Genomic DNA, 16,728 nt, shown 5'->3' on the forward strand with positions numbered 1-16,728 from the left:
GAGGGGCTAGTTCCCTTTAGAAGCATTATGGGCCCTCTTTTTTACATATATTTTTGGTACGTATGCGTGTCAGAACAGGCTGACAGCCGTCACATTGAAACATATTTTAATCGCCATCACCGGAATCACCATATACGCTGCAGCGTCCGCAGGATTCGAACGCGGCCGGGGGGCATGCAAACCAACCGCCCCGACTGCTACATCATGCACTCACGTGCATTGTTTTGAATTTGATATTGCCATTTTCTCAAGGAGATTACTTCTTATTGGTTTGTGAGGACGAATTACCCCTTGCATGCAACATTGTCCACGTTATTGAGAGATATAATTTGGAGAATATCTTGGTTATTTTACGTAGATATCATAGTTGAGCTTCACTTTTGGTTTGATATCTATGGTCTAGAGTAGATTTAAGGATAGTGATGCTGGTACAGTAAGGTTCCTACAATGATTTTGCAAATTTCAATTCACAATCAGGGTTATGCATTTCTAGATTTAATGTGCATGCTTGAATTGTGTTTTTAAAGCATTTTGGTTATCTGAATTTATTCATTTTGATCATATATTGAAATCCAAAACCTAAAAATAAACCTCAGTTATATGAGTTGTGGGATTTCCTAAATATTGTTATTTTCTGTGTCATATGAGTTGTGGGATTTCCTAAACATTGTTAATTTTTCTGAATTATTTCATTGTTGCCAAAAATCTGAGCTATATAAGTTAGTGGAGTTTCCTAAATATTATTATTTTTTGAGTTATTTCATTGCTAAGAGAAATCTTTCACTTAAATAATTCTAAATAATTTTATTTAAAAAAATCACTCTAAATTTACATTTTTAATCAAATTTCGTTATCTAATGTTCCATTTCTTATTTCTTTTACAAGGTAGAAAAACTAACCAAACTCCACTGTAAAATAAAACCTCACTCATTACTATTATTTAAAAGAAATCATGTAACTTGGATTACCTGCTAATTATTCCTAAAACAACACACTTTCACTCAATAAATCTGGCCTGTTAACTTATTTCTTTATTTCCAAAAAACAAACTGTTATTATAACGGAAACAATATTAGTGCGTATCGGAGACCCTAATATAATATTTTATATACATATATCCAAAAGATTCGATCACGCGTGATTCCATGAAATTCAACCGAACTAAGTTACAATTAAATTCTTTTTATTTTTTTGTTTTAAACAAAACTTCGTCCTCAAGTCACTCGACACAATTGTATACCTCTGAAATATATTTAATGGCCACCTTTAAAACCTGAATTTGAATTTGTTAGTTTAAAACCTGATTCACTGTTTATTCAGATATTGAATTTTTTAGTTTCGTTGAGCACAACCAGGTTTCGGGAGGCCAAGACAAGGGTTTATAGAATACCAAGGCAATGGATATCGACTGGATCAATGCTCCTCATTCCCTGGGGGTAAATACCAGCTTTGATTTATAGTTATGTCTGATATATAATCGAACCTCTTCATTGGCCACGGTTCCAATTCCCTTGGCGTCATTTCATTTATACTCTAAACGTCTTCTTTTAGAGTGCAACACCAATATCGCTTTTTCCTTACTTTTCTTATTGCAGACAACAATTATCGGGGTGACCTACAATGGAGGAACGGTTCTGGGAGCTGATTCGCGGACAAGCACGGGTAAGCTTATTTGTTTCACTTCGTGGGGTTTGAATGGGTGATCATGTGTTGGTCTGCTATAAACCTTTGCAGTCCCTGGAAACTAGAAACAGTGCAGCCCTGCATTTGCACGCATGTCTCGTTGGAGAACTTGAAGAACCCTCGAAGTAATCATTGGGAAATATTTTTCCGGAGTGAATTGCTACTGGAGAGATACATAAACCCAAGTATATTTTCGTCTACGAAGATAGACCCTGGTAGCAACAAATAGAGAATGTAACCAACAGGGAAACTCAAACTTGGGGCACCTATGGGGTGGTATCTGTTGGTGACAATCTTTAAGCATGCTCACTTTTCCTACATATCTTTCACAAGATGATGCAGTCAAGTCTGAAAATCTGGGCTTGACTGCTAGCTAAAAACGAAGACATGTTGTCTGTTCGGGCAAACATAGACCATTTAAATTGCTAATGGGGTTTGAACTACGTAAACACATAAACAGTATTCTGTGAAACACTCCCCGTTGATCAGTGCCAATGAAGCCAGAGATATAGATGTTTGATTGGTCAAGCTTACTAGGAGTCATCTATTTACTCATCTAGCTCATTATTTGCTTCGGCATAGTATTTTTATTAAAGGATAAAGTACCATATGTGTCAATTGGGTTTATTTTGGGTGGTTGGGAGGAATGATTGTTATCCTCCCCATTCCGGTTCAGGTTTAATTTTTGAAGTAGTGTTTCTTATGGGTCCCACGACCAGTTGTTGAAGACCATGTAATGTCCTAGGGTAATTTTTGTCCAAGGGTAAGGTTATAATTTTGACTAGGGTGTTCAATAAATCAAAAGAATAATACAACAGCAGTGCACATTCACCCATTCATATAACAGTAGGTGTCATTGAATAATAAAAGGATTCCAACAGTAGTATGATTCTTCAGCAAAACCACAGCAAATTAGGGCTGATTGCCCAAGTTAGAGTAAACTGATTCCACCAAAAAACCACCAGTATAGTTCTGAGTGCAATGTCAAAATTCAGTAGACAAATATTGTAACTGTGACTAGCTCAATTCTGTGACTTCTAGACTAAATGCCTAACTATTGCTTATCTGTTTGATTACCCTTGCTCTGAGTTTCCAGTGTCCACCCACGGCAGTGTAACTCCTTGCGCTGGTCCTGCTACTTGCTGTTCAGGGTGTCCAAATTCTCGAACTTCGTGTTGCCTCAAAATGCTGCCGTAACAGATTTGCTGTTCTCAGCAATGCCTAGAATTTGGGCTGATCAGAACAGAAATTTCGGCCCTGCAGCTGCCTGTGCCTTGCGGTTCAACACAGAACCTTCTCGCTGCTCCTTCAATACTTGCCATCCTTCAATGCTTAGCTGTCCTTGATAACCTTTGCTGCTCCTGAACAGCGTTTGTCCACAGAAAATTGCTCCCTTGTTAGCCAGAACAGATCATAAATGCTCCAAGAGAATATGCTTGTGCCAGAACAGAGAAAAAAACGTGTCTAGCTAGAGTGGGATGAACTCCACCGAAACTAGATGGGATTATCTAGGGTGGGATCACCTCCATTGAAATTAATCAAGAAGAAAGGGTCTTAAAACCCTCACAGCCTCGGGCTCAAAGAAAACAAAGACAATTCAATGCAATTCGAAAAGTGATTCCAACTCTGCTTTATTTATAGATTTCCCCATGGGGTTTTCTCATATGTGAGGAGTTGCAAGTGCAACCCCCAATTTGGGCTTTTGGCACCAGCTACCCCAATATTTAATCAATGATGCCCCAAACATTGGATAATTGGGTTTTGCCCTTTAACAATGACTATACCCTATGGGGTTGGATAGGCTATTGCGTCCTCCCTTGGGCAGTTAATCCATAGGGAACATTATAGTTGTTGAGAAAAATGGTACCAAGGAGGGGTTTCCTAGTGCCTTTTGCTTTTGGCCCAGGAAAACACATGAGACACCTTTTTAGTGTGTGACTTTATGATTTATTGAAGTCATGTGAATTTTAGTCACTTTGTAAGGTCCAGAAATGTTAAATTTGGCAACTAGGGCCAAACATCACTTTGGACAGCTCTTATGAGGCAGTTGATATTTTTCTTGGATTCCTCTTTCCGAGAGGTGTAGGATTGATCTAAAGATCATCCCATTCTGACATGTACAAATGAAGTTATGAATTTATTTTGATTATGGACAAATTGTCAAGGTCGGCCAGCCATCAAATTAGCCTCCTCCAACCTTCAACGTTGCATATAAATACAAGGTGCCTCCTCATTTTGGCATCTCATCTCATTCATCTTTCTCTCTCTCATCTTGATTGGGTACGGATTTCTGGGCCTCTCTCTCTCCACATTTGCGAAAGGAACACTGTCTTTTCTCGCTGCTGTGTTGACTAGAGTTGACTGAAATTTCAGGAGGCCGAAATTTCAGGAGGATGACTTTGACCAACGTTGACCTTGTCTGACTTCGGTTTTGTGAGGGAGACTTTTGTTTGCGCAGGCCACAGTTGTGGGCACAAAAATCGAGGTAGTTTGACCCTTGCGTTGACCAACATTGACTGCCCTAATTTAGGTTGCTGTGTTGACTTTTGTTGACCAAATTTGACTGGTTTTTCAGACTATTTTGGGCTGCATTATCTTGCTGTTGGAGGACGAGTTGACCGAGCTGTTTTGGAGGTCAATTTCAGCCCTGCTGACCATCGTCAACTTTCTGGTTAGGGATTTCTGTTTCTGCTGTTTTGACTGATCAGTTTGGGCAAGTGAATATTGTAAATTGTGCTGTCTCTCTGCTAAACTTTTGAAGAATTATAAGAAGAATTGATCAAGGGTTTCCCCACATTGGGGTTTGTCCTTGGTTGGTGCCATATTTTGTGTCCTCTTGTGTTGGCTTGTCTTCTACTGTTATTGTTTATGTTCTATCTGCATTACTATCATGTTGATGTGATTGCTATACTGTATATGATATTGGGCTAATAGAGAAAATTGAAGTAAAATTGCTCTAAGCATAGAACACACCATTGTTATCCTAAAATTAACATGGTATCAGAATTGAGGTGAAGACAAAACCCAAGCAAGAGTGAAGAGCAATGACTAAAAGGAGATATATGACAGGTTGGTTGGCATGTTCAAATCTAGCAATGCAAATCAAATTATTTTCTTCAAGAACAAGCTGAAGGATATAAAGAAGGGAAAAGGTGAGGATATTCAATCCTACTTCATGAGGATTACCGAGATAAAAAATGATCTTCTTTCGATTGGTGAAGCTATTGCTGACAGGGAGCTCACTCTCATTGCCCTTGGAGGTCTTCCTCTCGAATGGCATGTGTTCAACACTACTATTCTCAATAACGACATAATTCTAGGTTTTGAAGAATTGCTGACTAGATGTTTTCAAGAAGAAACAAGGATGATGGAATTGGAGATGCCTTCGAATAAGAATAATCCTACCGCATTCTCCGCTCATGCCAAGAGGAAGAACAATGCATGTTCAAAGAAGCAAAGTCAAGGAAGACCGGGATTCAAAAATGGAAGAAAAGGAAGATGCTTCATTTGCAACAAGTTTGGTCACTATGCCAGGGAGTGTCCAAATAGAAGGGACACATCTCATGATGATGATCACAATCATTCCAGGGGCAACAACAACAATAATCAAAGGAATGGCATGTTTAACAACAAAGGGAAAATGAATGCTTCCGTTACTCAACTTGAAAATGATCGAGCTTCTAAAAGAACAAGAAAATCTAGCTATGATGAGTCTAATGTTGTAAATTCTAAGCAGAAGGAATTTTATCTTATATCTGCCCTCTCTACTACCTCTCCTTTGGATACTTTGGGAAATTGGTTGATTGATAGTGGTGTCTCAAGGCACTTCACGGGGTACAAGGAAGCTCTTTCAAATCTGATAGAGAAGGATACAAATTTGGAAATTATCATTGAAGACAATGTCACCTATCTTGTGAAGGAAGTTGGGAATGTTACCCTTCAATTGAATCAAGGTAACATTGTTCATCTTCAAGAAGTACTATATGTACCCAATCTAAAGAAGAATCTAATGTCTATCTCGGCGATGGGAGACAAAGGATTCAAGGTGGCATTCATCGATGGAAAGGTATGTGTGTGGAAAAGAAATTTTAAAGAAGCATTTACTCTTGGATTCAGGGTTGACAATTTATATCAAGTTGGAGGAAGTCCACTGGGAGCCATGTCTTGCGACACATCTCTTCAATTCGAACTATGGCACCGAAGGTTTTCTCATCTTCACTATAAGGCTCTACCCGATGCAAGGAAGATGGTTACAGGTATGTCCGAATTCAAAATAGAGCATGAAGGTGTATGTTAGGGATGTGCCGAGGGAAAACATACAAGGGGACCATTCCCCTCAAGTGATAGCAAGACCACAAACATTTTGCAATTGGTTCATTCTAATCTATCTGGTATGTTGCCTGTGACATCATTAGGAAGATATTTATATTATGTTGTCTTTGTGGATGACTTCTCTCACAAAACTTGAATATATTTCGAAGAAGAAGGACGAAATATTCTCATGGTTCCGTGCCTTCAAAGCCTTGGTGTAAAATCAAACAGGGAAGAAGATCAAGATATTGAGGACCAATAATGGAACTAAGTATGAGTCAAATGAATTCAATGATTATTGTAGGGAAGCTGGCATCAAGAGGGAGACTACTATTGCATATACTCTTGAGCAAAATGGTGTTGCTGAAAGAAAGAATCGTTCCATTATAGAAGCCACTTGTGCCATGATTCATGATCAAGGACTTCCAAAGTTCCTATGGGGAGAAGCTGACAACACTGCTGTGTACGTTCAAAATCGATGCCCTCATCAAGCATTGGACTCCAAAATTCCCGAAAAAGTTTTCACCGGTAAGAAACCTGATGTTTCTCATTTTAGAATTTTTTGGTAGTCCTGTATACTTTCATGTGACGAAAGAAAAGAGAAGTAAATTGGAGGCATTTGAGAAGAAATGAACTTTTGTGGGCTACAATGAAACTTCTAAGGCATATAGAATCTATGTGCTTGGTCAAAGAGTAGAGTTGAATCATGATGTCACCTTCGATGAGGATGTTGCCCTAAGGAAGATTAGCAGCCTTCTTATTCCAAGGAAGGACAAAGAAGCAAATGCAGGAAATCAGGGAGATTCGCAGGATGAGACGATGCCCAATGTTGAAGAATTGATGGATCCCATTGATCCTCCTCCTCATGAGCCCTCCTCCAAAAGGAGACCCTCGTGGCTTGAGGTGAACTCTCGAAGATGTTGAGAGACATGTTGCATCGAGGGGGACATTTCGTGAAAGCAAGAAGCCAAATAGGTACCAAGGGTACTTAACTGCTATGAGCACCATTATTCAGTATAAAACTTGCTCATTCGAAGAAGTTGTGAAGCAACAAGTATGGAAGGATGATATGAACAAAGTATGAGTCAATTATGAAGAATGATGTCTGGGATGTGGCCCCTAGACCCTAAGACAAATCTGTTGTTACCTCTAAATGGCTCTACAAGATCAAACATGGTGTTGATGGAAGTGCTGAGAAGTTCAAGGCCAAATTTGTTGCTCGAGGCTTCTCTCAAAAGGAAGGTGTAGATTATGATGAGATATTTGCACCCATTGCTCGCTACACCACCATCTGTTCGATTATAGCCCTTGTTGCCTTGCAAGGATGGAATCTACACCAGATGGATGTCAAGACTGCCTTCTTGCATGGTTCACTTAAGGAGGAAGTCTATGTGGAACAACCTGAGGGGTTTGAAGTTCAAGATCGTCAGACACATGTATGCAGGTTGAAGAAAGCCCTCTATGGGTTGAAGCAAGCACCCCGGGCTTGGTATGAGAGGATCGATAGCTATCTGATGAAGCTGGGATTTACAAGAAGTGAAGTTGATTTGAACCTTTACTTTAAGGTTGAGAATGATAGACCTCTCATCTTGGTACTCTATGTGGATGATCTCTTTCTGACAGGTGCAAACCCTCTTATTCATCAATGTAAGAGAGAATTGGCTTCCAAATTTGATATCAAGGACCTAGGACTGATGCATTACTTCCTAGGGTTGGAGGTTTGGCAAAAGCTAGGGGAGATTTTCCTTTCTCAAGGAAAATATGTTGTGAAGCTACTTGAAAGATTTGGGATGGTGGACTGCAAGTCTGTGACTACTCCGATGGAACTTAACTTCAAGAAGTTATGTGGAAGTGCTGCCGGGCCCGATTTGGGAAATCCTTTTGAGTATCGTCAACTCATAGGGGCCCTGATGTTCTTGGTGAACTCCCATCCAGACATATGTTTTGCAGTGAACACATTGAGTCAGTTTATGGTTGAGCCTCATCATATACATTGGATTGCTGCCAAGAATCTCTTGAGATATCTCTGGGGCACAATCACTTATGGACTGAGATACACTGCTGGGAATGTGAGGCTCCATGGTTACTCTGATGCAGACTAGGCTGGCAGTGTGGTGGATCGCAAAAGCACATCAGTATGTTGCTTCTCTCTAGGTTCTGCTTCAGTATCATGGATGAGTAGGAAGCAGAACTCAGTTGCTTTAAGCACAACCGAGGTTGAATACATTGCTGCTATTTTGGCCTCCTGTGAAGCTGTCTGATTGAGGAAGCTCTTTAGTGAGCTGTTTGGACATGTGTTGGTTACCACCGTAATCTTCTGTGACAACCAGATTGGGATTCATCTTTTTGAGAATCTCGTGTTTCATGATCACTCCAAGCATATTGATATCAAGTACCACTTTATCCGGGATATGGTACAACGGGGAGCAATAAGGCTCCATCATATTGGGACCGATGAGCAAGTCGTCGATATTCTTACAAAGCCCCTCGGGAAGGTCAAATTCTTAACCTTCTGTGAACGACTTGGAGTCGTGGAGAGACCCTCTTATGAGGGTCCTGTATGAGATGGATAGTGAGCTCTGGGAGCTCCGGGGGGCTTGGGGTACTTCTTGGAGCGATGAGCGACCATAAGGTGACTCACCCTCCCCTAGTGGTGCACTGTGTACAGGGTGAATGGTTCACCTTCCCCTGTGATACCCCATGGTGGCATATGCATAGGCTAAGTGGTTCACCCTCCCCTATGGCATATGAGCAGGATGAATGGTTCACCTTCTCCTGCTGGCACATCCTACCCATGCAGTCCGGGACTCATGGGAAGTACCTCTCATCTGGCCAATGAGTAGGGAAATGAGGATAGGGACCATAGTACTACCGATGGACGCATCGTGTACTACCGATGAGATCAATGGAAACTGACTACAGGTCAGTTAAGAGTGGTATGACACACTCTGTTGTTGGAGACTGACTTCAGGTTAGTGGAGAATGGTATGATACATTCTCGATCATTTCTTATTTCTTCATGGTTCAACAGAGCAGAGCAGTGCAGTGACAGGGATGGTACAAATTGTCAGACAATTTGGCAAGTGATGTTCTCCCTAGTTGAGAGGGAGTGTTAAATTTGGCAACTAGGGCCAAACATCACTTTGGACAGCTCTTATGAGGCAACTGATATTTTTCTTGGATTCCTCTTTCCGAGAGGTGTAGGATTGATCTAAAGATCATCCCATTCTGACATGTACAAATGAAGTTATGAATTTATTTTGATTATGGACAAATTGTCAAGGTGGCCAACCATCAAATTAGCCTTCTCCAGGCTTCAATGTTGCATACAAGGTGCCTCCTCCTCATTTTGGCATCTCATCTCATTCATCTTTCTCTCTCTCATCTTGATTGGGTACGATTTTTGGGCCTCTCTCTCTCTCCACATGTGTGAAAGGAAGATTGTCTTTTCTAGTTGTTTCATTGATCACATTTGACTGAAATTTTAGGAGGCCGAAATTTCAGGAGATCGAAATTTCAGGAGGCCGAAATTTCAGGAGGCTGACTTTGACCAGTGTTGACCTTGTTTGACTTCGGTTTTATGAGGGAGACTTCTGTTTGGGCAGGCCACTGTTCTGGACACAAAAACCGAGGCAGTTTGACCCTTGCGTTGACCAGTGTTGACTGCCCTAATTCAGGTTGCTGTGTTGACTTTTGTTGACCATATTTGACTAGTTATTTTTGGACTGTTTTGGGCTGCATTATCTTGTTGTTGGAGGCCGAGTTGACCAAGGTTGATCGAGCTATTTGGGAAGTCAATTTCAGCCTTGTTGACCAGCGTTGACTTTTTGGTTAGGGCTTTCTGTTTCTGCTGTTTTGACAGATCAATTTGGGCAAGTGAATATTGTAAATTGTGCGCTCTCTTGTGCTGAACTTTTGAAGAATTATAAGAAGAATTGATCAAGGGTTCCCCACATTGGGGTTTGTCCTTGGCTGGTGCCATATCTTGTGTCCTCTTGTGTTGGCTTGTCTTCTACTGTTATTGTTTATGTTCTATCTGCATTACTATCATGCTGATGTGACTGCTATATAGGATATGATATTGGGCTAAAATAAAATTGAAGTAAAATTGCGCTATGCATAGAACATACCATTGTTATCCTAAAATTAACAAGAAAGTAAATAGTACTTTATATTATTAAAGTTACTTTACGTTTTTAAAGTGACGTTATGTGAAAATAGGTACAAGGTACAACAACTTAATAAAGCGACTAGGGAGGTTCATTAATGAAGGGGGAGACATAAAAAGGGGGTCAAAGGGAGATTAGATCTCCACCCTTGATCAAGGAGCGCTGAGATCTAATTTCAGCCCTTAATGTTAGGGATAAGGTTCTCTCAACATAATGAGACTAAAAAGGGGAAAAAGGCAAAAGAGAACTATTATTTTCCATGTGCATTTGTTGGAGAAGTGAAGAGAGGAGGAAGAGAATAAGGAGGCTAAGACATCATTGCTTAGGGAGAGAAATTGAGTTACAACAAGGAGAAAAATCAATCACAGGCCTGAGTTTGAAGGCAGTGAATGTGTCATGTAGTCCAAGGTGAAGTAGTTCATACTCAACGCTAATTTTCAGGACGTTCAGTGTGAATTTCAAGGTGCTGAGGGAAGATTCTCAGTGAGTTTTTTGGGGGCTATTAAGTGTTGCCAGAGGTACACATTTCGAGTAGGAAATAGTAGAATGACAACACACATTTCGAGGAGTTATCAATGCATTTGTAGCAGAGAAGACTGACACAAAAATTGAGGGATTCCTCATCTGACAACGTTGAAATCAAGGTGTTTGCACGCTGAGAAGTGGCACCAAATTTTGGGTTAGTATGCTGAACAGTGGCATGGTTTTCTAGATCTGGAAGAGAAAATAGTGGCAAGTTTTTTCTATGCAGTGATTGCTGAATAGTGGCACACATTTCCAGAAAGAGGAACGAATTCCTAGAGGACTGACACAAACATCAAGGGAGAGACAAGTACTTGAAATGTATTTAGTGCTATGTAAAAATTGTCTGAGATAAGCAAATGAAATCCTCCTTATAACTGGTTTTATCCTTGTGGGTTTTTCCCGTTGAGAAATCTAGGGCATGGATAGTTAAATAATTTATCTACTTGATAATTGCTTGTGATATACTTTTACTTCTTAGCTTATGATCTTTTCTTCGTTGTGTTATTATTGTGTTCTTTTCAACAAGACAATTATCAATATGCACAATAAAAGACAAGTGACACAGTATGTAGGGTTGTCAGCGAGGGCCAAAACCTCTCACCTCTTGAGAGGAAAACCAGATCAAAATGCTTCTTCTAGATCTTCAATTGGCGAGTACCAAGACCATGACACAGACCCTTGACTCTAGTATCCTCCCAAGAACCTTGTCACTAACCTTGATGCTCTGCGTCTTCCTTCTCTCGACTTCCTTCTTGCTCTCGAACTGTTCTTCTCGGCTTCCTCTAGAGAATCTCGGTCTTTAGGCTTTCACTGATCTTCTCTAGAGAAACTTGGTCTCTATATCTCTATCTTGATCACCCAGAAGAATCCTTCTTTTGCTGCCCAAAAGAAACCTCTCCTTCGCTTGCCTAGAAGAAACCTTCTTCTTCGCTGCCCCAAAAGAAACTTCCTTCGTTGCCCCAGAAGAAACCTTTCCTTTGCACTGGCAAGAAGAATCTCTTTCTTTGCTGATCCAGAAGAATCTCTCTTTGCTATGCCCAGAAGAAACCTTCTTGTCCTTCCTTTGCACTTCTCTTTGCAGCCCCTTCTTCACACTCCTTCTTCACCCTTTCTTCACACTTCTACTTGACCGAAAGCTTGTCGAGTTTCTTGTCCTAAGTGAGGCTGAATGTGGCTTATATATACACCTCTACACATGTCCTTTAGGCTGACATGATCCCTAGAGGTTAGGCCTTCTTTTTCTAGCATGTTCTTTCATCATTGTTGGCCGACTTGAAGAGGATAAGTGACAAGGTCTTGGAGGATACTTTACATAGACAAATTTGACCTTTTTACAAAGTGTAACATGACTTCATTACATGACCATGAGTTTAGCATTTTATGACTTGATGACAAATAAATCCTAAAGTCTTTACTCAAAAACAAAATCTCTTGCTTATGAAACCCATGAAGCAAGTCAATATAATAATTTATTTGTCTTCTTTACATATTATTACATAAAGTCATAATTACATGCCATTATGAAGACTGAACCTAGTTACACTTTTCAACAATCCCTCTTAACTAGGGAGGTATTCATAATGGTACTTGGACTTTCTCAATATGAAGAATTTCTCATAAGAAGAATTCGGATTGGTAACTCATTTGTATAACATCATATCAACCAACATTGTTACATAGCAAGGCCTTGACTAACAACTCCTTATCTCCACAAGATCTGAGCTCAATGCTGGTGAGACCAATGATTTATAGACACCCTCATCATTGTCTCTCTCGGAACATACCCCACCCAGGTTCTCTCAGGGTATGTTCCATGAGGACTATTCTTATCTTGGACTCCCTAGCCCTCAAAGAATATCGGTCCTCCATGACTACTCTTCCATTGGATGCCCTATCTCATCCCTGAAGAGTATCAGATGCCAAATGATTACCCAATCCTCCATTCTGTCTTCCCAAGTGAAGACCAAAATGACATGTCTATCTCTCCCTCTCAAATAGGGAGGACATATTCCAATAAAGGAATGTACTCATTCCTACCAAAAGGAATGTACCTAATCTCCCTCTTGGCTTAGGAATTTCCAAGTTTCTTCCAAGTAAGAAACTTCTTTTTCAGGCTCCCTCTTAACTAGGGACCTACAACAACTCCTCATGTGGAACAACAAGCTGCCTGAAGAACTCCTCTCTTCTTCGATGTCATCAATTTCTTTTGTCATGGAGTCTTCATCTTTTGGGTCACCTTCATAGGGCATAGACCATCCATCACTTTCATCCATGAGTTAGTCATGTCCTCATCTCATCAGAAAGTGATCCATCAGATTTTTCATTTGGCCTTTGCTTTATGTCATTCTGCCTTCATGCCATATTTTCCGAAAGGATCTTACATCCTTCAATATGGTCCTCTTGGAAGTCATCCACAGATCTTCCCTTAGGCAGTCCTACATAACCCCATCCAGATATTAGTTCAAAATAAAGAAATGAACACTTAAATCAAAATTACCTTTGTGATGGTCTTTCATCATGACATCTTCTTGTAGGTATCAACATCTTGCATGTAGATTGACACATTTCCCAAAGATATCTTTTGTCAAGGGTCTCCATCTTTTTCTGACTCCTATCAAAGTCTTCATATCTTTTTGGGAGATATTCTAGTCAAATCTTCTTGGACTTAGGATGTTGAATGCTTGCTACCTTTGTTGCATATTTTATGATCTCTTCCTTTCTTTTCACACTTTATCCCCAGGAGCTTCTAATCAGAGTTCCTCAATTGTGGTCAGCTTCCTCATGATTCCTATGAGAACATATTATGTTGATTTCATCTAGTGTGATTTATCCCTTTCTGCAATCTTTTGTAGGAGGAGATCCCTTCTTCTCTTGATCATATTTCCCAAAATGGAAATAGTGATCCATATTCTCTGCAACCATATGACATGACTTTCTATGTAAGCATACATACCTCATCTTTCCTTTCGGTCATCTAAACTTCCTGTTGCAACTTTATTTGAACGAAAGAACTTTCTCCTTTAGACCTGCTTTCTTGCTATGTCATAATACCATCATCCCTTGAATCCCACGAGTTTGAATTCCCGATGAAACTCTTGTTTCCTTTCTCGATCGGTGAATCCTTCGATGAGGGTTCCATTAGAGAAACTTGAGAATCTTTCATATCCTCACCCAACATATGTTTCCTTATTGACTATTGTATGATGATCCCAGTTGATGATGACCTCTACTTCTTTCTATAAGTATCACTTGGGATTTCAGTGAGGTTTCCAAGAGCTCTTATTCTTTGTACTCAATAGAATTTCTTTCAGACATTATTTCTGCTACTCATGTCACGAGCTCTTACTTCTAATGCTTCTATCACGATGCTATTTTCTAATTTGATGCATCCTATCTTATATACATTGCTTCCTATCTATAATTTACAAGTGAAAAGTACCTTCTAATGAAGAAGATCATCTCAGTCATAGTAGAGATATTTTACTTCTTCATTCTTACACTTCTTTGACTCAGGCTCTTTCACTTCTTCAGTAATGTGGGCTTCTTCCCTATTCCTCTTGTCCTTACTACGTTTAGGACAATCTCTTCTATAGTGCCCAAGTTCTTGACATCCATAGCATCTTACCTTATCCATGTTCCTCCTTTTCTTTTGAGGACCGAACTTTCCAAATTTCCCTTTCTTTCTTGCCATAGCAGCATATGCTTGATTCTGCTCATTTGGTCCGACATCAACCTTTGCCTTCAGTCTGGTTTCTTCGATCTTACAGAGTGACCATAGATCTTGAAATGGAGTAGTCTCTTTCTTCCCATATAAACTTGAAGTGAAGTTACCCCATTCTTCCAGTAGTGCATTTAGTACCACTATGGTCATCTCTCTATCAGACATGACTTCTCCTAGTTCTTGTAGTTGATCTCGAATTTTTGATATCCTCATAAAGTATGAGGCTATTCCATCTTCCTTGGATATCTTCAGTTTGTAGAGTTCTTGCCTTAATGAGATTACTTCTCCTATAGTACTTACGGAAAACAACTCTACCAATTTGTCATATATAGCTTTTGTAGTCTCCAATTTTGATACATATGGGATTAGAGAGTCTTTTATAGATTCTATAAGAATCCTCTGGGCTCTCACTTCTCCCTTCATGAATCTAGCATGTGCTTGAGTATCTTCCTTTGGAGGCTGGGTTATTGATCCCTTTATGTGATCCATGACCTCATTCTCAATAAGATTTAGGTTTGTCCTTTTCTTCCATGCAAGGAAATTTACAGCCCCAACCAATTTATTGCTTTCCTTGCAAAAAGATATTTTGTTATTATTAGATATAGTCATAGACTTACTTGAGAGATTGATGCTTGCTTCCTCCTTAATCTTGATGTTGATAGAGGATTCTTGAGAGATTGATAAGAGAGAGCTTGATTCACGATCCTCCTTGAATGATTTAGTCTTCCTTCTTTCTTGAAGATGGTTTCAAGACTCTTGTTGGTGTAGATTTCTTTGATCTAGGGTTTTGAAGATCTTGTCCTTGGTAGCCCTTGAATCTGCTATGATCCTTCTTCGATGCTTGATTGGATGGCTTGGAGTTCTTCGACTTGCTTTGACCTTTCTATGAAGCTCGATTCTCATGTGTCAACTTGCTTTGAATGCCCCTTTTTGACTTCAACACCTAAGCTCTAATACCATGTTGAGAAATCTAGGGCATGGATAGTTAAAAGATTTCTTTGCTTGATAATTGCTTGTGATATACTTTTACTTCTTGGCGTACGTTGTGTTATTATTGTGTTCTTTTCATCAGTACAATTACCAATATGCACAATAAAAGACAAGTGACACAATATGTAGGCTTGTCAGCCAGGGCCAAAACCTCTCACCTCTTGAGAGGAAAACCCGATCAAAATTCTTCTTCTAGATCTTCAATTGACGAGTACCAAGACCATGACACAGACCCTTGACTCTAGTATCCTCCCAAGAACCTTGTCACTAACCTTGATGCTTTGCCTCTTCCTTCTCTCGACTTCCTTCTTGATCTTGAACTGCTCTTCTCGGCTCCTTCTAGAGAAACTTGGTCTCTATTCTTCACACTGCTCTTTCTCGGCTTCCTCTAGAGAATCTCGGTCTCTAGGCTTTCACTGATCTTCTCTAGAGAAACTCGGTCTCTAGATCTCTATCTCGGTCACCTAGAAGAATCCTTCTTTTGTTGCCCAAAATAAACCTCTCCTTCGCTTGCCTAGAAGAAACCTTCTTCTTCGCTACCCTATAAGAAACTTCCTTTGTTGCCCCAAAAGAAACCTTTCCTTCGCATTGCCTAGAAGAATCTCTTTCTTCGTTGATCCAGAAGAATCTCTCTTCGATATGCCGAGAAGAAACCTTCTTGTCCTTCCTTCGCACTTCTCTTTGTAGCCTCTTCTTCACACTCCTTCACCCTTTCTTCGCACTTCTGCTTGACTGAAAGCTTGTCGAGTTTCTTGTCCTAAGTGAGGTCGAGTGTGGCTTATATATACACCTCTACACATGTCCTTTAGGCCGACATGATCCCTAGAGGTTAGGCCGACTTCTTCCAGCATGTTCTTTCATCGTTGTAGGTCGACTTGAAGAGGATAAGTGACAAGGTCTTGGAGGATACTTTACATAGACAAATTTGACCTTTTTACAAAGTGTAACATGACTTTATTACATGACCATGACTAACATTTTATGACTTGATGACAAATAAATCCTAAAGACTCTCAATGGGAGTCTTGACTCAAAAACAAAATCTCTCGCTCATTAAACCCATGAAGCAAGTCAATATAATAATTTATTTTTCTTCTTTACATCTTATTACATAAGGTCATAATTACATGTCATTATGAAGACCGAACCTAGTTACACTTTTCAACATTTCCAGGGTCTGAGATTGACCAAAATTCTGTCTCAAATTTTGTGAGTGTGCTTGTGAAATGTTTCTTATCAGCGGAAAAGTGAAAGTAGTGGTAGCCTAGCAGTGTTTTAATTTTAATTTGTATTTCATGTTTAAATATGCAATGAACTATGGGGTTGGGC

General features: G+C 39.8%; 1 protein-coding gene across 2 annotated transcripts in view; it reads left to right on the forward strand.

The window, feature by feature from the left end:
* Nucleotides 1-1,208: 1,208 nt before the first annotated feature.
* The window catches only part of LOC149181897 (proteasome subunit beta type-6-like), a 271,961-nt gene continuing 256,441 nt past the window's right edge, over nucleotides 1,209-16,728 (forward strand). For both annotated transcript variants that reach the window (XM_089416713.1, XM_089416714.1), the window contains exons 1-2: nucleotides 1,209-1,436; nucleotides 1,596-1,662. In XM_089416713.1, the coding sequence (XP_089272839.1) occupies nucleotides 1,398-1,436; nucleotides 1,596-1,662 (106 nt within the window). In that variant the 5' untranslated portion in view covers nucleotides 1,209-1,397. The remainder of the gene's footprint in view (nucleotides 1,437-1,595; nucleotides 1,663-16,728) is intronic.

This window comes from Pinus tabuliformis, chromosome 3_2, assembly GCF_031772625.1.
Source record: "Pinus tabuliformis cultivar Carrire ecotype Pingquan chromosome 3_2, CPIR1, whole genome shotgun sequence".
NCBI classification, from domain to species: Eukaryota; Viridiplantae; Streptophyta; class Pinopsida; order Pinales; family Pinaceae; genus Pinus; species Pinus tabuliformis.